This window comes from Oncorhynchus mykiss, chromosome 10 (genome assembly GCF_057628025.1).
Source record: "Oncorhynchus mykiss isolate SJ-2025 chromosome 10, ASM5762802v1, whole genome shotgun sequence".
Classification (NCBI taxonomy): domain Eukaryota; kingdom Metazoa; phylum Chordata; class Actinopteri; order Salmoniformes; family Salmonidae; genus Oncorhynchus; species Oncorhynchus mykiss.
The window spans coordinates 65117218-65140104 of NC_143031.1; the positions used below are offsets into that span (position 1 = coordinate 65117218).

The 22887-nt window shown below is 41.2% G+C and overlaps 2 protein-coding genes across 2 annotated transcripts in view; both read left to right on the plus strand.

The window, feature by feature from the left end:
- LOC110534675 (uncharacterized) overlaps positions 1 to 8392 on the plus strand; it is a 28179-nt gene extending 19787 nt beyond the window's left edge. The window contains exon 7 of the mRNA XM_090187427.1: positions 6121 to 8392. Within this exon, the coding sequence (XP_090043553.1) occupies positions 6121 to 7062 (942 nt within the window). The 3' untranslated portion in view covers positions 7063 to 8392. The remainder of the gene's footprint in view (positions 1 to 6120) is intronic.
- A 297-nt stretch (positions 8393 to 8689) lies between these two features.
- Positions 8690 to 11425, plus strand: LOC149980167 (uncharacterized). Its single transcript, XM_090187532.1, has 3 exons — positions 8690 to 9203; positions 9564 to 9694; positions 9877 to 11425. Exons 1-3 carry the CDS (start codon positions 8927 to 8929, stop codon positions 10987 to 10989), a joined length of 1521 nt encoding a protein of 506 aa, XP_090043658.1. The 5' UTR covers positions 8690 to 8926; the 3' UTR covers positions 10990 to 11425.
- Positions 11426 to 22887: the final 11462 nt, after the last annotated feature.

Here is a 22887-nt window from a genome sequence, read left to right on the forward strand (position 1 = left end):
TGTAGCTGAAGAGCTACTGCCCCCCTTACCCGGGAAAGGACCGAACAACAGACAGGGACATTGGACAATCGAAGAGGTGCAAATATGATGAGAACTACATTGATTTGGGGTTTAATTATATTGAGAGTAGTGCCATTCCTCAGCCACAGTGTGTTATATGTGCAAAAGTACTATCTCACAACTCGATGAAACCTTTACTCTTGTGCAGATTTTTAGAAACAAAACATGCCAATTTGAAAAATAAGCCACAGGAGTTTTTTGAGTGACAATTAAGATGACTTTCGAATAGTAAGACATGTATAAAAGCAACAGATATCATTAATAAGAAGAGGCTAGAAGAGTCTTAAATGGTGAGCTACCGAGTGGCTAGAACAGGCAAGCCCCATACTATTGTGGAGGACTTAATTCTTCCTGCTGCCGCGGGTATGGCTGGGACAATGCTGGGGGAAAAGGCCAACAAAAACTATACAGACAATGCCTTCATCAAACAACACTGTTTCACGATGAATCAGTGACATGGCAGGAGATGTTTTGAAACAATTACTGCTTCGCATTACGAGCTAGTGAATTTTATGCGTTTCAGCTGGATGAATCAACAGACGTGGTGGAACTGGTACAGCTCCTGGTATATGTCCGTTACGTTTATGGGGGGTCAATTAAGGCAGAAATCCTCTTCTGCAAATCACTGGAAACCAGGACAACAGGGGAGAATATTTTTTAAGTACTGGACAGCTTTGTGACATCAAATGGACTTTGGTGGTCAAGATGTGTTGGTATCTGTACTGATGCCACAAAAGCCATGACAGGGAGACATAGTGGAGTCGTAACACGCGTGCAAGCAGTTGCTCCCCACTTAGGTACACTGCAGAATCCACCGAGAGGCTCTTGCTGCCAAGGGAATGCCTGACAGCTTGAAAGATGTTTTGGACACTACAGTGAAAATGGTTAACTTAGTTAAAGTAAGACCCCTGAACTCTTGTGTATTTTCTGCACTATGCAATTATATGGGCAGCGACCATGTAACGCTTTTACAACATACAGAAGTGCGCTGGTTATCAAGGGGCAAAGTATTGACATGTTTTTTTTAATTGAGAGACAAGCTCAAAGTTTTCTTACTGACCATAATTTCACTAGTCTGACCGCTTGCATGATGAGGAGTTTCTCACATGACTGGCCTATCTGGGTGATGTTTTTTCTCGCTTGAATGATCTGAATCTAGGATTACAGGGACTCTCCACAACTAAATTCAATGTTCGGGACAAAATTGAGGTTATGATTAAGAAGTTGGAGCTCTTCTCTGTCTGCATTAACAAGGACCTTCCTCCATGCCCTGCCTCCAGTCCACTTACCGATATCTGAACAAGAGAGCCTCATCGAAATTGCAACAAGCGGTTCTATGAAAATGTAATTTAATCAGAAGCCACTGACAGATTTCTGGATTGGGCTGCGCTCAGGGTATCATACCTTGGCAAATTGCGTTGTTAAGACACTGATGCCCTTTGCAACCACGTACCAATGTGAGAGTGGATTCCCGGCCCTCACTAGCATGAAAACTAAACAGACTGTGTGTGTGATTTACGACTGAGACTCTCCAATACAACCCAACATTGCAGAGTTATGTGCATCCTTTCAAGCACACCCTTCTCATTAACCTGTGGTGAGTTATTCACCATTTTTGATGAACAAATAAAGTTTTATATGTAAGATGGCTAAATAAAGAGCAAGATTATTATTTGTGCCCTGGTCCTATAAGAGCTCTTTGTCACTTCCCACGAGCCGAGTTGTGACAAACTCACACTCATTCTTAAGTTTAATAAATGTATTGTATATTGTGTGTGTAGCAGGCTTACAATGATGGCAAAAAAACTATATTTGAGAATGCGCTGACCCTGGTGCTCGAGGGGGCACACAGCTGGAGGTTGAATGTTTGAAGGGGTATGGGACTATTAAAAAAGTTTGGGAACCACTGCACCAGAGGATGCACATGGAAGACAAATTGTTCAGCTGCCATCTGTGCTGGGACAGTTTCCCTGACTCGTCCAATCTGAAGATGCACCCGAGGGTCCACATGGGAGAAATCTTACAGCTGCCCCCAGTGTGAGAAGAGGTTCTCCCACCAGCACCAACTGAAGATGCACCTGAAGGTCCACACGGGAGAGAGGCCATTTGCCTGTATGCACTGCTGGAAGAGGTTCTCAGAGAGGAGCTACCTCAGGATACACTAACAGAAAATGCACACGGCCCATGTATAGAGTGGTGACATGTAATATAGTACTAGTTAGTTTGTAGTTCATTCTGTTGGTTTTGGATATACACTGCTCAAAAAAATAAAGGGAACACTTAAACAACACAATGTAACTCCAAGTCAATCACACTTCTGTGAAATCAAACTGTCCACTTAGGAAGCAACACTGATTGACAATAAATTTCACATGCTGTTGTGCAAATGGAATAGACAACAGGTGGAAATTATAGGCAATTAGCAAGACACCCCCAATAAAGGAGTGGTTCTGCAGGTGATAACCACAGACCACTTCTCAGTTCCTATGCTTCCTGGCTGATGTTTTGGTCACTTTTGAATGCTGGCGGTGCTTTCACTCTAGTGGTAGCATGAGACGGAGTCTACAACCCACACAAGTGGCTCAGGTAGTGCAGCTCATCCAGGATGGCACATCAATGCGAGCTGTGGCAAGAAGGTTTGCTGTGTCTGTCAGCGTAGTGTCCAGAGCATGGAGGCGCTACCAGGAGACAGGCCAGTACATCAGGAGACGTGGAGGAGGCCGTAGGAGGGCAACAGCCCAGCAGCAGGACCGCTACCTCCGCCTTTGTGCAAGGAGGAGCAGGAGGAGCACTGCCAGAGCCCTGCAAAATAACCTCCAGCAGGCCACAAATGTGCATGTGTCTGCTCAAACGGTCAGAAACAGACTCCATGAGGGTGGTATGAGGGCCCGATGTCCACAGGTGGGGGTTGTGCTTACAGCCCAACACCGTGCAGGACGTTTGGCATTTGCCAGAGAACACCAAGATTGGCAAATTCGCCACTGGCGCCCTGTGCTCTTCACAGATGAAAGCAGGTTCACACTGAGCACATGTGACAGACGTGACAGTCTGGAGATGCCGTGGAGAACGTTCTGCTGCCTGCAACATCCTCCAGCATGACCGGTTTGGCGGTGGGTCAGTCATGGTGTGGGGTGGCATTTCTTTGGGGGGCCGCACAGCCCTCCATGTGCTCGCCAGAGGTAGCCTGACTGCCATTAGGTACCGAGATGAGATCCTCAGACCCCTTGTGAGACCATATGCTGGTGCGGTTGGCCCTGGGTTCCTCCTAATGCAAGACAATGCTAGACCTCATGTGGCTGGAGTGTGTCAGCAGTTCCTGTAAGAGGAAGGCATTGATGCTATGGACTGGCCCACCCGTTCCCCAGACCTGAATCCAATTGAGCACATCTGGGACATCATGTCTCGCTCTATCCACCAACGCCACGTTGCACCACAGACTGTCCAGGAGTTGGCGGATGCTTTAGTCCAGGTCTGGGAGGAGATCCCTCAGGAGACCATCCGCCACCTCATCAGGAGCATGCCCAGGCGTTGTAGGGAGGTCATACAGGCAGGTGGAGGCCACACACACTACTGAGCCTCATTTTGACTTGTTTTAAGGACATTACATCAAAGTTGGATCAGCCTGTAGTGTGGTTTTCCACTTTAATTTTGAGTGTGACTCCAAATCCAGACCTCCATGGGTTGATACATTTGATTTCCATTAATCATTTTTGTGTGATTTTGATGTCAGCACATTCAACTATGTAAAGAAAAAAGTATTTAATAAGAATATTTCATTCATTCAGATCTAGGATGTTATTTTAGTGTTCCCTTTATTTTTTTGAGCAGTGTATATAGCCCCACAGTGGAGGTGTCATAATACCCCTAGAACCTAGTGATCAAACAGGGAAATGGTTACAATCTTTTTTCACCATTCATTTTCCCATAGAAGATTTTAGAAACACTTAAGATAAGGTTTGTGTTTAGTGTAGGCTTACTCTGGCGTGACATTTTGATAACCATGTGTCATGACTTGCCCTGTTGGGTGATGATCATAGGTGCCAGATCCCCCCTCCCCCACCAGTTTTATGACCGGTTGAAAATACTGTGTAGAAACTCTGCTGTTGTTGGGTTGGGTTTGGCAGGATTTGAGGAGAAAGAAGCCTCTTGTTATAAGGAGATTCCTCCTGCCAAAAAAGTAACATCAAAAGGTTGAATAATGAAACAATATTTCTGTAATCCTAAACAGTTGGAATGATCTGTGCGTACTGAAAGAACAATCCTGTCAAATTCATTACTAATTGGTGAGGTAACTCAGGACAGTAGAACAACATAACTGTATCTTGGAATGTGCATATTTCCCAGTGATCAGATTCACATCCAAAATGTTGGGGAAATGATATGGTTAAATATGAAACTATTTATGAGAAGATGTAATGTGATGTTAGCCTTCTAAATGAGAGAATTGTTTTTCATATGAAGTCTTAACCAAGTCAGTGGCCACGCCCACGTGAGCACAGACATTACGACAAAAGGAGGGAACGCCCCTTTTCCCCCAAGTGCTTAAATAGAGGACTCGTGACAAATGTACATTAATCAAGAAAATGTAAGGACGGGAGTCCCCACGTTGAAATTGCTACCACTCTATAGACCAGTTACGTGCAGTTCCAGCTGAATACGTTACAAATGGTTAATAAATCTACAAAACTAAAGACTACACATTCACCGTCTGCAGCTGTATATGTAAAAATAGTTTAGGAAACTAGACCGAAGACGAGAGAAGAACATTTCCCTATTGAATGACCATTGGTACATCTGACCTATAACAGACACTCCCAGAACAAAAGGAACAAGCTACAACTACAAAGGACATGGTGACCTCTGGTGGACAACCAGAGACTTACACAACCAGAGACTTTGTCGACTGACTCTCCAGAAAATGGACCAGCGATTTCAACAGAGACAACAAAGGCATAAAATCGTAAATATGTACATTGCAATTTTTTTCAAATAAGCGGCCGTTCATTGCATTTCCATGAGCATAGTTATCAGCTGTATGTACGATAGTAAAGTCCTTTGTATTTTCTCCTGTTCTTTCTTACATGCCCCTCCTCTTTTCATTTTGTGTAACAAGCCATCTTATCGGTTTAGTCCACTAGGGACCTTTCATTGCATTATGTAGTAATCAATGTGTAAGCTATTTTGCTTGTGTTTATGTAATTCTGTGTGATTATTAGTTAGTAAATAAATAATTAAGCCAATTTGTATATCGCTGATTCATCATTTATGCTAGGGTTCACGCAGATATCCAAGGATTTTGCGGCATTAAGAATGAGACTGATAGAAGGCAACAAATAATGATGACTGAAATGACTGAAATGTAAAAGATATTTATTTCTTTAAAGAGTTCATTCGGAAAACGGTAACTCGTTAAATAAACTTTTTCTGTGGCGCCCCAAGATTGAAAATTAGTTCATTGTTACAGGATTAATTTAATCATCGTACTAATTAAACATAGTTCATCGATTTGATAAAACATTCGTCATCACATTAATGATAGCCAACACACGACACATTTTATAATGAGGAAATGATAATAACTTAATTAATGTTTACTTTACATAAAGTAGTCAAGCTGTGTGTAATGTAATGTTGAATATTTATTCTAAAATTAATTTGATCAAATTGAGGGTATCAGATTTACAGAAAATAGTGTTACCATAGTGGGAAGTTATTCTACTTGACACGTATCGTTTTGTGCAATAAAAGTACTGTACTTCACATTATATGAGTGTATGACCGTTTTGTTGAAATTAAATACATTTACTCTGTGCTGACTTTTTGTATCATTGCAAGGGCTGAGTTTCCCTTATCCCAGTCGAACCAAAACATACTTCATTCTTGAATCAACACATTTGGATTAAAAAAATAAAATAAACACCAATGGCTCCATATTGTTAGGTACATTAATCACAGTGTTAGAGAAGGACTTGACTGTTAACATTTTATAATATCATGTCATGTTTTGTGTGTACAGCAAAGAGTTTCTTATATAAACCTTTATGCAATGTGTGTTTACAGTCTGCAGTCCATGAGGACATGCTGATATCCGGTGCTGCTGGCAGGCGAAACTGGACCTCTGAGGCGGCTGGTCACAAACCTTGGCTCCGGATCAGGACACTGGATCAGGAGCCGTCGATTTTCCTTTCCGAGTCAGAAACAGAACCAAACCGTGAGAGGCAGAGACTCCAGCACCACACAGAACACAACCAGTGGAGAGGTGGACTGAACAACCTCAGTCCTGGTGGTCATCAGATAGACAGAGGCTCCAGTCAGGGATCCAGTCTGCAGCCCAGACCCTTCTCTTCACAGTCTCAGTGCAGAGATGGAGCAGGACCTGGGGCTGATAGAGATAGACCCTCCTGTTCCTATGATACAAACACCACAGTATCCATGATGAACAATTCAGGTCACCCTGGGCTTCAGCCTTCACAGAGAGTAGTGGGAGACACCCTCGGTGGGAGTCTAACAGGAAGTCTGTCTTCTCCTTCAGGATCTTGTCTAATGCCTGGTGAATGGGTTCATAGAAGGCCTGCACCTGGGTCTATCCTTCCTCAGTTACCTCATGGTTACCCCACCAATACAGACAGGGTCAGGATGGGCGTTCACCACAAGAGGTACCTAGCCTATAACACAACACTCAATCCCAAAAACACCCAACCAATGGCTAGAGGTCAAGGATGGAGCTCAAAGACTAACCACCTGAGGGTGGTGGCTCCTGCTTCTGCCTCGTCTGGTGTCATTGGGTCACAATGTGGGAGGCCGAGTAATAGGACGAACGCTGACAAGCCGTACGCCTGCCCCACATGTGGGAAGCGCTTCGCTAGAGCAGACTATTTGAGGGAGCACCAGGCCGTTCACACCAAGGAGAGGCCCTTCAAGTGCAAACTATGTTACAAGAGCTTCTCCTTCCTGACTAACCTTATCAGACATAGGAGTGTCCACAACCGGGAGAAATTGTAACAGTGTGCCTCGAGATGTACGCAGGGGATATCTTGGAACTATTCTTAAGTTGACATATAGTTGTGAAGTGTTTTGTGGAAGAGGGTAATTAACCACATACCCTTCATTAACCCTTTGTTAACTTGTCATTTGAAACAGGCTTGGATATACCTGTTTTTAGAGAGACAGTAAACCTAGGCTAAAACAAGGATAGTTGAATATTTAAAGCAAAGCATCGCTTTATTACAGCCAGACTTCTCCCCATCTTTACAACCATTGAATCTATGTTTTGACCATGACAGTTGACAATCTAAGGTAACACCAAGTAATTTTGTCTCCCCAACATGTTCAACAGCCACACCATTCATTACCAGATTCAGCTGAAGTTTAGAACTTAGGGAATGATTTGTACCAAATACAATGCTCTTAGTTTTAGAGATGTTCAGGACCAGTTTATTACTGGCCACCCATTCCAAAACAGACTGCAACTCTTTGTTAAGGGTTTCAGTTACATAATTAGCTGTGGTTGCTGATGCATATATGGACACACATGCTTTGTTTAATGCCAGTGGCAGGTCATTGGTAAAAATAGAGAAGAGTAGAGGGTCTAGAGAGCTGCCCTGCTGTACACCACACTTTACATGTTTGACATTAGAGAACCTTCCATTAAAAAACATGTTTTGAGTTCTATTAGATAGATAGCACTGAATCCATGATATGGCAGAGGTTGAACGCCATAACGCATATGTTTTTCAACAACAGATTATGGTCAATAATATTCAATAATATCTCAAATCTAACAGTACAACTCCCACAATCATTTTATTATACATTTCTTTCAACCAATCATCAGTCATTTGTGTCAGTGCAGTACATGAATGCCCTTCTCTATAAGCATGCTGAAAGTCTGTTGTTAATTTGTTTACAGAGAAATAGCATTGTATTTGGTCACACACATTTTTTCCCAACAGTTTGCTAAGAGCTGGCAGCAAGCTTATATGTCTGCTGTTAGAACCAGTAAAGGCCGCTTGACCACTATTGGGTAGCGGAATTATTTGGGCTTCCCTCCAGGCCTCAGGACAAAGACTTTCCTCTAAATTCAGATTAAAAATATGACAGATAGGAGTGGCTATAGAGTCAGCTACCATCCTCAGTACCTTTCCATCTAAATTATCAAAGATTTGTCATTATTGATCGATAACAATAATTATCTCTAGCCAGCACAAAGACACAATATCATATTCTAACCAGGTTCTTGATTACTGCACTTATTATTTTTATTTACTCAACAAAAACTATGTGATGCATGGGACATAATACATTGATCAATAAATAGCATATCAAGAAGTTATGAGAAATGTTGCCTTACATCCTTGCCAATTCTAGACATTGTCAATAGTATGGTATTTAGCTTGTTATCTGTCAGTCAATCGTTAATAGCTGGAAGGACGCGTCAATGCGATAGGCAGACTGCTTCTCCTCGAACACCGCGGTGAAAGGGATGCTGAGAGCACATTGGCTATCGAACGACCAATAGCATGAGACGTGGGCCTTGAATATTTCGGTTCACTACCGTAATTCAAAGAACAGCGCGCAATTATTTTTCATTTAACAACCCCCTTTGAGCTATAACGCCAACCAATAAGATCCCCTTCTCTTCAGTGTAACCGGAAGTGAACAGCGACCAAGTACAATTTCCACGTTAGCATTTTTATTTGTGATATTTGGACGTTTATTAACACCCTGGAACTCAAAATATGACTAATTGAACTGCACCGAATCACATACTTACACCCTGTAGTATTTAATTTGCGTTGGAGACAGGGCTTGGTTGATAAATGTTATCTAGGTAACGCTAGTTAGCTAGCTGTGAACATTAGCCAACATGGCTAACTGTGTGGTTTTTCACACTCAAATAGCCTCCATCATGGAGGTGCTAGCGAATGCAGCCGTGGCAGATATCTGTAAGCTCGTAGACGACGACTATGCAGTGTTTCGTTTGGAAATAACTCAAAGCCAGAAAGAAAACAGGGCATTGCGGAGGAAACTACATCTATTGGAACTGAAGGTGGCACGGGAGCGCGCAGATAGAACAACGCGAGAGCGCGTCCTTGCTAGTCGTCCTAGTAGTGTCAAGATCCTCGAGCGAGGAATGGAAAGAGGTACGCACATTTTTCAGGAGGAAGAGGCTGCACATGTGTGACTTTAGATGTCTTAACCAGATATGGTGAAATGGGTCTTGGTCAGTTTGTTGGATAGTATGCAATAATTGCTTGGCTATTTTGTACAATGACAAAATATCTAACCAGATAATTGATTTACGTTATGTACTATTATTTACTTATTGAAAACAACGTGCTGCATTGAACATAGGCAATCAATCTATAAAGAGTATATCAAGAAGTTATGTGAAGTGTTACCTTACATCCTTGTCAATTCTAAACCGTGTCAAAATGGTCAATAGTGTTGAGCATTGACCATGGCTAAACCTAACAACCTATTTTCCCCAATCACTCTCTCAGGTGAAGGAAATCTCACTGGAGGCTACAGGAGCTTTGTGAAGCTAGCGGGACACAAAACATGGAGAGATGACCAACCAATCACTGTTGATGAGGGGAGTGGAACCTCAACTCAGCATGTTATCGTTATAGAGGTTAGTGTAATAGTATTACATCAAATGTGGCCAGTTTATTTCAGAAAGGCTCCCCTCAGCTATTCACTTGCTTACATGTACATCCTCATTTATCTGCCATAGGGAAGTCTCACAAACTCCCCTATGACAATGTTATCTAATCCTACTTATGTACCGGTAATAACCTCCTTTCTTCTTGCCAGCCTGCAGATGCAGAGGCTGCAGGTCCTGGTGTCAAGCTGGAGAGGTCTGAAGGAGAGGAGGACCCACGACACAGCAGAAACATCCAGGCTGGAGCGGCTGGAGCGCCCTCTGTAGCCACAGAGGACCCCACCACAACCCTAGTTCCGCCCAGGATCCGACGCAGCATCACAGAGGACAGTGGAACGCAGAACACTGTCCTTAAGTCAGAGACAGACACAGAGACTTTAACTGTAACACAAAGGATTTTGCACACAGGATCTGACCACAGGTCAGACCCAGAGATACTGGAGCTGGGGGGACTGGGCTGTCGTTCTGCTCCCGGCTCAGAGTATTTACTTTACGGTAACCCGAGGACAGTTCTGTCCCATCAGGACTCAGGTGACGCATTACAGACTGGCAATGATCCATCTTGTTCTTACACTGCAGAGACAGGGATGATACCTGGTGACATGCCTGTGGGCTTAGATACACAGACTAATCCAATGAGAGGGGACTGGAATCGGTACAGTAGTAGTGTGTACTCTGAAGACTGCCTGGATGAGAAAGGGGAGGGTCTGGCCTTAGATGATGTGACTGTGAAAATGGAGGGCGACGCTCCTCTGACATGGAATGAAGTCGAGACTCATTTAGGAGAAGGACACTCGCAGGACAACAGCAGTGACTTCTTAGACTACAGGGAAAACTTAGAGACAAATCTAAATGTCACAACCAACTCCTCTTTACACCCAGTGTCCATGCCAATGACACCTTCTGATTCACAAGGCCTGTTCGATCAGGTATTGAACTCAAATGACCAAAGGTCCAAGGCTCGGGGAGGGGGAGCAAAAATTGGCAGTAAAGAGAAGCGGTTCCTTTGCATGTTCTGTAATAAAGGCTTCAGCTGCCCCCAGAAGGTGGAGATTCACCAGAGGGTCCACACAGGGGAAAAACCCTACAGCTGTACCCAGTGTCACATGCGCTTTGCCCATGCTGGCAACCTGAAGAGGCACCAGAGGGTTCACACAGGGGAGAAACCCTACAGCTGTCCCCAGTGTGAGAAAAGGTTCTCCCATCAGCACCATCTGAAGATGCACCTGAAGGTCCACACGGGAGAGAGGCCATTCAGAGAGTAACTACCTTAGGATACAGCAGCAGAAAAAACATCCCCACTCTATAACATAGAAAGTAACCATTCCACTTGATAGCTTCTGACTGACATCAAACCCTGAATAAAAGACAAATATGAGTGTTGTCAACAGAAAAGATCCACAGATGCATTTTGGAATAATGAGAGTAACAGATTTCGGTGTTGAATATTCCTGGGTAGAATATTGCATCCAGACATTGTGATATATAAGTCTAATGAGTCTGTTACATATTGTGTTTGTACTGTGTAGGATATATGATGTTCACAAATTTAATTCCTTCCATTCAACTACTTATTTTTTTGCCCAATACACTTTTAATGAGTATACTAATGCAGTCTATCAAGTTCATGCAGAAGTATGTGTGATTTTCATATGGTGAATTTAAAACGTGTATGTTTAATAAATAAACATTTTGACTTTGTTCTCGTTATTTGAAACTCCCTTTAATATACATCACATCTGATCTCACCCTATTCTGCATAAACCCGACAGAGCTTTATAACCAATATACACTTACCACATATACCTACACATATACACACTAGCAAACACCTACTGTACACTTCAAAATAGTTTAGTCAGGTTTGTCTGATGACTTTGACTTATCATAGCTGACTCATTTATCCACAACATATTTATGTCCACCATGATGGGTTTAACAACAATGAAGTCATTCTGTAACTACAGTATAGGACTCAAAAGAAGTGAGGATGGGTAAAAAACGGCGTGTTGAAAGTGTGTGTGTGTATATGTACGTACCTGAGGGAGTGTATGTTAGTGTAATCTGTATCACCTCTCTCTTCCAGGAAGAGGAGGTGCTGCTGGTGAAGGAGGAGGGGTGTGAGGAGGGTCTGGAGAATGACGGGATCAAATTGGGGTCATAATACAGGCTGCACCAAATGTTTGATGCATTATAATAATTGATTATGCTTATGTTGTATTAATAGAAGGGGAAGGGCTATAAGTCCCCTTCCCCACTACATTTATAGTGTCCTAAACTACAGATTAACAATATATATACATAAGGTTTAAAATTGTTTCACAGTTATTTTCTAGTCACTGCCTCTTATAAAGAAACGGTCTGTGAGAAAAGCACCTCAAATATAAAGATAAGAGATAGATAATAAAAGGCAAATGAATTACTTAAAAATCATACAATGTGATTTTCTGGATTTTTGTTTTAGATTCCATCTCTCACAGTTGAAGTGTACCTATGATAAAAATTACAGACCTCTACATGCTTTGTAAGTAGGAAAACCTGCAAAATCGGCAGTGTTTCAAATACTTGTTCTCCCCACTGTATGTAATACAAACCTCCAAATGTTTAGCATGTTTTTCTAGATTCAGAACATAAAACAACATGTATAAAGCAAACATTATCCCGTAGGTCTAGCAAAGCAAGTACTTCAATAGCTTAAGCATATGTTGCAGAACAGTGATTCAAATATTTTTTCATAATATTTACAAAGAAGTTGATCTTAAGGGCCTGGTCACTTGAACAAACAACAGAGTACTCAAACCAACATATTTTCCTCCTATAAAAAAATAATAAGTTCCATACAAATATTTGTAAAATATAAAAAATGCTTCATTTGAAAATCCCCAACCCAGACTGTAAACAAACCCCATATGCACTGTGAATAACTAACCCTGGAATGAGTAGGTGTGTCCAAACTTTTGACTGGTACGGTATATATATTATTTTTTTGTCAAGTGCCAGTTTCATGAGAACAACCCAGATAAGCTTGTGTTGTGAGCTCTGTTGAGAAACAGTTAAGAGGGACTTGACTTTAGCATGTTTTGGTTGTTGTTGCATTGATGAACACAGTGATATGGTGACTGACATACATCAGTATAAATACAGCCAACCTTGAGTGTGTGACTTGTGTGGCTGAGTAAGTCCATTATTGAGTGACAATGTTTGCTCCAGCCATGGGAGATTTTTGTCGGCATGGTGCCGTAACAGCAGCCAGAGATTGATCCCTTCTATACATTTAAAAAAATATATTTTTAATCATAATTTTAATCATTTTGATGATTCAAATCAGTTAGCTGGCTTGAGGGGAAGAGAGGAAAGGGTCTCGTAAAAGTGGCAACTGAAGTGTGATAAACTATTCTGACCATGAACATTGTGTGGTGAGATTCCAGCGCCTTTGTGGCTACTCGAGTATCATCACCCAAGTGGGTGCTACACGGTGTTAAGCGTTGTACACATCGGTTGCGTCAAACTGTATGCTTTCAGGCAGAAGTCTATTCATTTCATTGGGAGGCAATATGCACCGCTGCAACTCAATTCAATTTCAATTTAAAGGCTTTCTTGGCATGGGAAACATATGTTAACATTGCCAAAGCAAGTGACGTGGATAAAACAAAAGTGAAATAAACAATACAAATTAACAGTAAACATTACACTCAGAGAAGTTCCAAAATAATAAAGGCATTTCAAATGTCATATGTCTATATAGTGTTGTAATGAAAATACATAAACATAAATATGGGTTTTTATTTCTCTGCAGATGAAGGCTCCGTTTGAAATTTTCCAAACTGTGCAGTCTTCTTTAGTCAGGCCAGATTCCATCGAAGAATCGGAAGTTACCAAACCATAGAAGATGAAAATATGTGATTTTCGAAGACGGGTTTATGGGATAGCTAGCAACTTGTATTGATTTACCCATTCCTATAAGTGAGTACTATTTTAATAGTACGTTAAAAAATAAGATGCATTGGCAGTTAAGCCAATTATACTTTATGACTGTTGCTTCCCGTTTTAGTTTTATTGTGATAATTATTATGAGTGAAGATCACTAGCTACAATATAGCCTAGCTTTTAGCTAGCTAGCTATCTGTTCTGTAAGATAGCTTGACTTGCTAGAAAGTTATAGAAACAAGTTAAGGAAAAAGTAAGTAAACAAAACATGATTTATTATCAACTGAAACAATGTTGATCCTGTCTTGAATGCAACTTCCCAAAATAAATGAGATACTATGCTCTCCGAATGCATGAAGATGATGTACGGTGTAATGAAATACAGTATTTTCTATCCGATTGAATCTTTATTTAACTAGTCAGTTAAGAACAAATTCTTATTTACAATGACAGCCTACCAGGGGAACAATGGGTTAACTGCCTTGTTCAGGGGCAGAACGACCTTGTCAGCTCAGGGATTCGATCCAGCAACCTTTCAGTCACTGGCCCAATGCTCTAACCACTAGGCTACCTGCCGCCCTTTACCAGTAAAAAGTTTGGACACCTACTCATTCTAGTGTTTTTCTTTTTTACTATATTGTATCTGTGAACACATACAAACATAGTCACTGTTTTATTACCAATGTCAGTTAGAATAGGTGATATCTCACACACAAACAGATACTATATTGAAGTTTGAACAGGTCAGACTAAACCTACCGGAGCGATGTGGATGGGTAGTCAGGCTAAGCCTGAAAAGCTGTGAAAATAGTGAACAGTGAATTAAATCATTTTTGGAGGTCTAAACCATTGCAATCATATTGATTTACATGTTATGATGACAACCTTTGCTCCTTCTGGTAAGTTTTGGTAGGTCCATTCATGACAAGTGAATCACTCTTTCTGGGTAAGTCTCAGAGCTTTCCACACCTGGATTGTGCAACATTTGGCCATTATTCTTTTCAAAATTCTTCAAGCTCTGTCAATTTGTTTGTTGATCATTGCTAGACAACCATTTTAATGCCTTGCCATAGATTTTCAAACAGATTTAAGTCAAAACTGTAACGCCGTCACTCAAGAACATTCACGGTCTTCTTGGTAAGCAACTCCAGTGTAGATTTGGCCTTGTGTTTAAGGTTATTGCCCAGCTGAAAGGCAAATTAATCTCCCAGTGTTTGGTGGAAAGCAGACTGAACCAGGTTTTCCTCTAGGATTTTACCTGGGCTTAGCTCTATTCTGTTTATTTTTTATGCTGAAAAACTCCCCAGTCCTTAACGATTACACGCATACCCATAACATAATGCAGCCACCACTATGCTTGAAAATATGGAGAGTGGTACTCCGTGATGTTTTCTATTGGATTTGCCCCCAAACGTAACACTTTGTATTCAGGACAAAAAGTGAATTGCTTTGCCACAATTTTTGCTGTATTCTTTAGTGCCTTATTCTGTACAGGATTCCTCCTTTTCGCTCCGTCAATTAGGTTAGTATTGTGGAGTAACTGCAATGTTGTTGATCATGCTTAGGTTTCTCCTATCACAGCCATTACACTATGCAACTGTTTTAAAGTCACCATTGGCCTCATGGTGAAATCCCTATGCAGTTTCCTTCCTCTTCAGCAACTGACTTAGGAAGGGCGCCTGTATCTTTGTAGTGACTTAGTGTATTGATACACCATCCAAAGTGTAATTTTATAACTTCAATGTCTGCGTTTTTCATTTGATCTTATCTACCAATAGGTACCCTTCTTTGTGATCCATTGGAAAACCTCCCTGATCTTTGTGGTTGAATCTGTGTTTGAAACTCACTGCTCGACTGAGGGATCTTACAGATAATTGTATGTGTGGGGTACAGAGATGATGCAGTCATGCAAAAAATCATGTTAAACATTATTATTGCACACAGTGAGTTCATGCAACTTATTATGTGAATTGTTAAGCAAATTTGTACTCCTGAACTTTAGACTTGCCATGAAAGGGGTTGAATACTTTTCAGCTTTTCTTTTTTAATTAATTTGTAAAAACATAATTCCACTGTAGATCAGTGACAACAAAAAACATCTTTAAAAAATTCAGGATGTAACAACAAAATGTGGAAAAAGTCAAGGGGTCGGTGTGAATGCTTTCTGAAGGCACTGTAATTTTATGCTATACAGACGTAGACTGACTGGCTCCAGATTGGATTCAGGCCAGTGACTCCGTTACACTGTGTAACCAATTGTGACATGTGCTATGGCCCTTGGCTCTAAAATGATACAATAATAGATATTATCTGCGTATGATGCATTTTACATCATACACAGATTCATTTCTCTATTTTGATAGTTACATATTTTATGATTGAAATGGTAGATCAATGAACAATTAAGTGACTCCAACACACAAATGCTGCGTACACATTTTAAGAATCTAGCGAAAATTACCGCTTTCTTGATTTCCACGGATGGCTGTCGGCATGGTTGTAAGCTCTGCAAAAACACAATCATATTTTTAGTACACAATTATCGATTTTATTACACAGTATGCATACACATTGATAGGCTATACACATATACATTCTATTAATATTTTTTTTAATATAAAATGAAACCAAAATGCCTTTAGTTTTTGGTGATCCTCTCAGTTTCGGCTCATTTTCAAGTCCTCTGGTGGTTACAGTGATGCCAACTTAGCAATTTTGTTGCTAGATTTAGCAACTTTTCAGACTACCCTGGCAACTTTTGTGTCCAACAGCACCTGACACCAAATTTAGCTACTTTTAAAAATGTATTTTGAACTTTTAGCAACTTTTGAAAAGTGACTCAAACGATAAAATGCACACATTTTCCCCTCTAAATGACACAAAACTATTTTCTCTGTCACACACACAGTCACAACACACGTGCCTGGCTGCAAAAGTGCATTGTGAGTGACGTCAGCAGCAGGTGCTCAGCTCGTGCCCAAGCAGCAGCAGGCCAACAGCAAATTGTTAGCTGACTGCAGCAGCAGCAGTACGGGTTCGACAAGCCAAACCCAATGAATATAGTTGGTCACGAATGTTTGATCTTGAACAGAACAAACAACATCAATCAACATGTCTCAATCAAAACAGCCAGAACATAGCAACAAATCAACCTGCCTCTAGCAACTTACCGTGAAAATTAGTTGGCAACACTGGGTGGTTACAGTCCTAACCATTGAACGGGTATCACCATAGAAAGAAGCTGGCTTGCTGAAAACAATGTCCATTTCGTCTGTTCTCTTTGGACGCAATGTCATTTGTTTTTTAGATAAACAGCTCGTTTTTGAATGGTAACTGCGTTAAGGGTGGAGTTTTGGACGCGGTGAAGAGTACTGGAAAGGTGGGGGTTTCAGGTTACAATAGGCTAAGCATACAGCAGATCGCCGATTGTCCTCACTTTGATTATGCTGTACAACATACTGTAGCACCGTGACCAGGATCTCTATTCATTTCAGTGAGCAGATTAGGGCATTCAGGAGGAACGGAAAACCAACTGAAGACATTTAAAAAAAATACTGGTAGACTTGGATTTTGGTCATGGACAGTGCTATTCGCAAAGCCCAGGAAAATGTACAGGTACAGTAGGCGACTGTAAAGTAGGCCAAATAATGCTAAAAATAATGCTATATAAAATCAACTGCTGGTTTTTACTGTATGCTGCACATTTTTACATTGTATTCCATTTCCAGCGAGACACTTCAAGCCATCGACTCACTGATGAATGAAGACGATGAGCGATCAGCATAGGCCATCAGGAATCTGCTGGCATCACCGCACAACATCACTCAAATCAGTCAGAAGAGGACAGTTGAACAAACTTGCATGAAAGGCTCGGTAAGAAATGTTATACAGTGGGGCAAAAAAGTATTTAGTCAGCCACCAATTGTGCAAGTTCTCCCACTTAAAAAGACGAGAGAGACCTGTAATTTTCATCATAGGTACACTTCAACTATGACAGCCAAAATGGGGGAAAAAAAATCCAGAAAATCACATTGTAGGATTTTTAATGAATGTATTTGCAAATTATGGTGGAAAATAAGTATATATATATATATATATATATATATATATATATATATATATATATATATATACACTTTTTTTTAATTACCAGAACATTAACTATGTGTGTTCGCTTCTTTTGTACTGTTCTGTAGTTTCGACCCAATGATTCGTCCGACATACGAAAGCGCCCTGCAGGCCCAGGCATGGATCAAAGCTGACGAGACATTCAATGTCGTCATCTTCACAGACGAATCAACCGTGGCGTAGTTGTAGCCTACGCCTCACGGACTTGTTATGTGTTCCACAATAATTCACTGTTGTCTCCTTTTTCAGGTATCATGGCTCGAGATTTTTTTGAGGAAGAAATCATCAAGAGATATGCTGGGCCCTATGTCAGAGAGGTGTTTCTGGGACCACATCATTTCTTTCAAGGCAGGATTTATAGCAATATTTAGTTATGTTTAGGCCTATTTACATGTATATTTCTATTATTGTACCTAATGTTGGCTGTTAGGCCAAATGTCTTGGCCTAAATGGCTGTTAGGCCAAATGCAGACAATGACCCAACACACTGCCGCCCAGGTTTGCATTGAAAATGAGGGCATATACTGGGTCAAGACACCAGCAGAGTAAGTAGACCTTTATGTAGTAAAATAAAGGTTACATTTTTTTTTAAATACATAAATAAAAGACCTACAACACCTACGGTAGGCCTACAGTATATCTAAAAATATAGATTTCTCATCTCTACATGTAGGTCTCCTGATTTAAAACCGATCGAACTTGTTTGGTATCAACTGAAAACATTCATCCGTAACTCTGCCAAGCCAACAAGCAAAGATCAAGATGTTTTGGCTAGAGAAATTGACGATACAACAACTCAACAAATACATTGATCATCTCAGCAAGGTTTTACCCGTGGTAGTGGAGCTGGGTGGAAGTGTGACTAAAATGTAGTTTAAATAAACATCTGCATTTGAATGTTTTTTCTCGTTATTTTATTAACGAAAGCATAGTGGTGATGAAGAAATACTGTACTGCTGTTTTGAGTTAGAAATGTAACACTTTAGAGTACTTAAGCATTGAATACATTGCAAGTGGAGGGGTTTTCACAGCCGTAGCTGGGCTATAAAAAGTCCATTGTCCTGCTAATAGGAAACATTGTTTGCGTGATGGGCCACACCTGCTACAGTACTACAGTAAACTTCTGAAAAACAAGTGTTTGAACATTTGTTTTCAAAATGCCTCCAGTTGTCCATCACTACTGTAAATAAAAACACAGCATCTTGTTTACATTCTTTATTGTAACCACAATGTCACAAATCATTTTTTAAATCGACCTTTCCAATGACTTTTAGAGTTTGGGATTTACAAATGTGTGCTTTTCATTATTCATTCCGTTGTTTTAGTTCCACCGTGCAGACTTTTTTTCTTGAAATTATTGTTTTATGTTGGATGCTACATTTTTGACTAGTTGCCTAATAAAATAATCCTACTTCTATTAGGCTGCTAAGCCTCATAGCCTACCTCAGCCAGTTAAGTTACTTTATGTAGGTCTAGCCTCCAAAAAAATAGTCTACAATTAAGCCCTCGATGTTTGTAAAGTCAAATTAAAATGAAGATTATTGTTGAAATGAATTGCTCGACTGGTGTAGGTTCTGTTGGTGTGCAACACTTGCACAACAAGTTAGCTAGATTTTCAGCACCAGCACCTGTGGAACGCTTGTTAAGACAGTAACAGCTTACAGACGGTAGGCAATTAAGGTCACAGTTATGAAAACTTAGGACACCAAAGAGGCCTTTCTACTTACTGAAAAACACCAAAAGAAAGATGCCAAGGGTCCTTGCTCACCTGTGAAAGTGCCTTAGGCTTGCTGCAAGGAGGCATGAGAATGGCAGATGTGGCCAGGGCAATAAATTGCAATGTCCGTACAGTGAGATGCCTAAGACAGCGCTACAGGGAGACAGGATGGACAGCTGATCGTCCTCACAGTGGAAGACCACGTGTAACACCTGCACAGGATCGGTACATCCGAAATTCACACCTGCGGGACAGGTACAGGATTGCAACAACAACTGCCCGAGTTACAACAGGAACGCACAATCCCTCCATCAGTGCTCAGTCTGTCCGCAATAGGCTGAGAGAGGCTGGACTGAGGTCTTGTAGGCCTATTGTACGGCAGGTCCTCACCAGACATTACCGGCAACAACGTCGCCTATGAGCACAAACCCACCGTCGCTGGACCAGACAGAACTGGCAAAAAGTGCTCTTCACTGACGAGTCGCGGTTTTATCTCACCAAGCGTGATGGTCGGATTTGCGTTTATCGTCGAAGGAATGAGCATTACACCGAGGCCTGTACTCTGGAGCGGGATCGATTTGGAGGTGGAGGGTCCATCATGGTCTGGGGCGGTGTGTCACAGCATCATCGTACTGAGCGTGTTGTCATTGCAGGCAATCTCAACGCTGTGCGTTACAGGAAAGACACCCTCCTTCCTCATGTGGTACCCTTCCTGCAGGCTCATCCTGAAATGACCCTCCAGCACGACAATGCCACCAGCCATACTGCTCGTTCTATGCGTGATTTCCTACAAGACAGAAATTTCAGTGTTCTGCCATGGCCAGCGAAGAGCCCGGATCTCAATCCCATTGAGCACGTCTGGGACCTGTTGGATAAGAGGGTGAGGGCTAGGGCCATTCCCCCAAAAAAGGTCCGCAGGTGCCTTGGTGGAAGAGTGGGGTAACATCTTACAGCAAGAACTGGCAAATCTGGTGCAGTCCTTGAGGAGGAGATGCAGTACTTAATGCAGCTGGTACCCACACCAGATAACGACTGTTACTTTTGACCCCCCTTTGTTCAGGGACACATTATTCCATTTCTGTTAGTCACGTGTGTGTGGAACTTGTTCAGTTTATGTCTCAGTTGTTGACTCTTGTTATGTTCATACAAATATTTACACATGTTAAGTTTGCTGAAAATAAACGCAGTTGACAGTGAGAGGACGTTTCTTTTTTTGCAGAGTTTGTATACAGTTGAAGTCAGATGTTTACATACACTTAGGATGGAGTAATTCAAACTCATTGTTCAACCACTCCAAAAAGGTCTTGTTAATTAACAAACTATAGTTTTGGCAAGTCGGTTAGGACATCTACTTTGTGCATGACACAGGTAGTTTTTCCAACAATTGTTTACAGACAGATTATTTCACTTATAATTTCACTGTATCACAAAAGTTTACATACACTAAGTTGACTGTGCCTTCAAACAGCTTAGAAAATTCCCAAAAATTATGTTATGGCTTTAGAAGCTTCTTATAGGCTAATTGACATCATTTGAGTCAATTGGATGTGTACCTGTGGATGTATTTCAAGGCCTACCTTAAAAACTCAGTGCCTCTTTGCTTGACATCATGGGAAAATCAAAACAAAATCAGCCAAGTCCTCAGAAAAAGAATTGTATACCTCCACAAGTCTGGTTCATCCTTGGGAGCAATTTCCAAACGCCTGAAGGTACAAACAATAGTACGCAAGTATAAACACCATTGGACCACGCAGCTCTCATACCGCTCAGGAAGGACACGCGTTCTGTCTCCTAGAGATGAACGTACTTTGGTACAAAAAGTACAAATCAATCCCAGAACAGCAGCAAAGGACCTTGTGAAGATGCTGGATGTAACTAACGGGTACAAAAGTATCTATACCCACAGTAAAATGAGTCCTATAATCGACATAACCTGAGCAAGGAAGAAGCTATTGCTCCAAAACTGCCATAAAAAAAGCCAGACTATGGTTTGCAACTGCACATGGGGACAAAGATCGTACTTTTTGGAGAAATGTCCTGTGATGAAACAAAAATAGAACTGCTTGGCCATAATGACCATCATTATGTTTGGAGGAAAAACAGGGAGGCTTGCAAGCCTAAGAAAACCATCCCAACCGTGAAGCACGGGGGTGGCAGCATCATGTTGTGGGGGTGCTTTGCTGCAGGAGGATGGAAAATGACGTGGATATATTGAAGCAACATCTCAAGACATCAGTCAGGAAGTTAAAGCTTGGTCGCAAATGGGTCTTCCAAATGGACAATGACACCCCCAAGCATACTTCCAAAGTTGTGGCAAAATGGCTTAAGGACAATAAAGTCAAGGTATTGGAGTGGCCATCACAAAGCTCTGACCTCAATCCTATAGAAGATTTGTTGGCAGAACTGAAAAGCGTTTGCGAGCAAGGAGGCCTACAAACCTGACTCAGTTACACCAGCTCTGTCCGGAGGAATGGGCCAAAATTCACCCAACTTATTGTGGGAAGCTTGTGGAAGGCTAGCAGAAATGTTTGACTCAAGTTAACCAAATTTACAAGGCAATGCTACCAAATACTAATTGAGTGTATGTCCATTTTTGACCCACTGGGAATGTGATGAAAGAAATAAAAGCTGAAATAAATCACTCTACTATTATTCTGACATTTCACATTCTTAAAATAAAGTGGTTATCCAAACTGACCTAAGACAGGACATTTTTACTAGGATTAAAAGTCAGGAATTGTGAAAAACTGAGTTTAAACGTATTTGGCTAAGGTGTATGTAAACTTCCAATTTCAACTGTATATATATTTTTTCAGAACATTAACCGTGTGTGGGTAGATACATGTGTGTAGGTATATGTGGAAAGGTAGATACAAATTATTTGTTGCTAGTTGGGGAGTTTTTTTCCCCCCACACATAGTTTGGCTATTAGACAATTCTTTAGTATAGGTTGAATAGTCTATTTTTCAGCTAATAGCCCATCCTAGCGATGTTGTTTGCAGAATTCACAGCTTGCTACAGTACGCTTGTGAAAAACAAAATGCCTCCAGCAGTTGAAACACAGAATATCTAATTGATAAAGTGTTTTTAGCCACAATGCTTTTGGTGCAGTCGGTAGCACGCTTGACTTAGGGCTAGAAGGTTGAGGGTCCTAAACCTGCTCGTTTCATTACATTATTATGCCGGTCTCAGAGCAAATAGCCCGGATTGTTACTCCTATCTCGTTCCTCACCCTCTTCCACGTGTCATTCTCTGCCTGAGTGGCTCGCTTGTGGGCATGCTGGCAGGATATGGCAGCACTTTCGGTTGTGCGTCAACAATTCAGCATAGAAAGTTTGTATGAAGGTCTGGTTATTTACAGGCAAATAGTAATATGCTCTAAATCGCTAAA

Bases quoted from the DNA above. Each gene is read 5' to 3' on its own strand.
- LOC149980167 (XM_090187532.1), top strand. From the start codon at position 8,927: ATGGCTAACTGTGTGGTTTTTCACACTCAAATAGCCTCCATCATGGAG. The intron at 9,204-9,563 runs GTACGCACATTT...TCACTCTCTCAG, and splicing joins CGAGCGAGGAATGGAAAGAG to GTGAAGGAAATCTCACTGGA. The intron at 9,695-9,876 runs GTTAGTGTAATA...TCTTCTTGCCAG, and splicing joins AGCATGTTATCGTTATAGAG to CCTGCAGATGCAGAGGCTGC.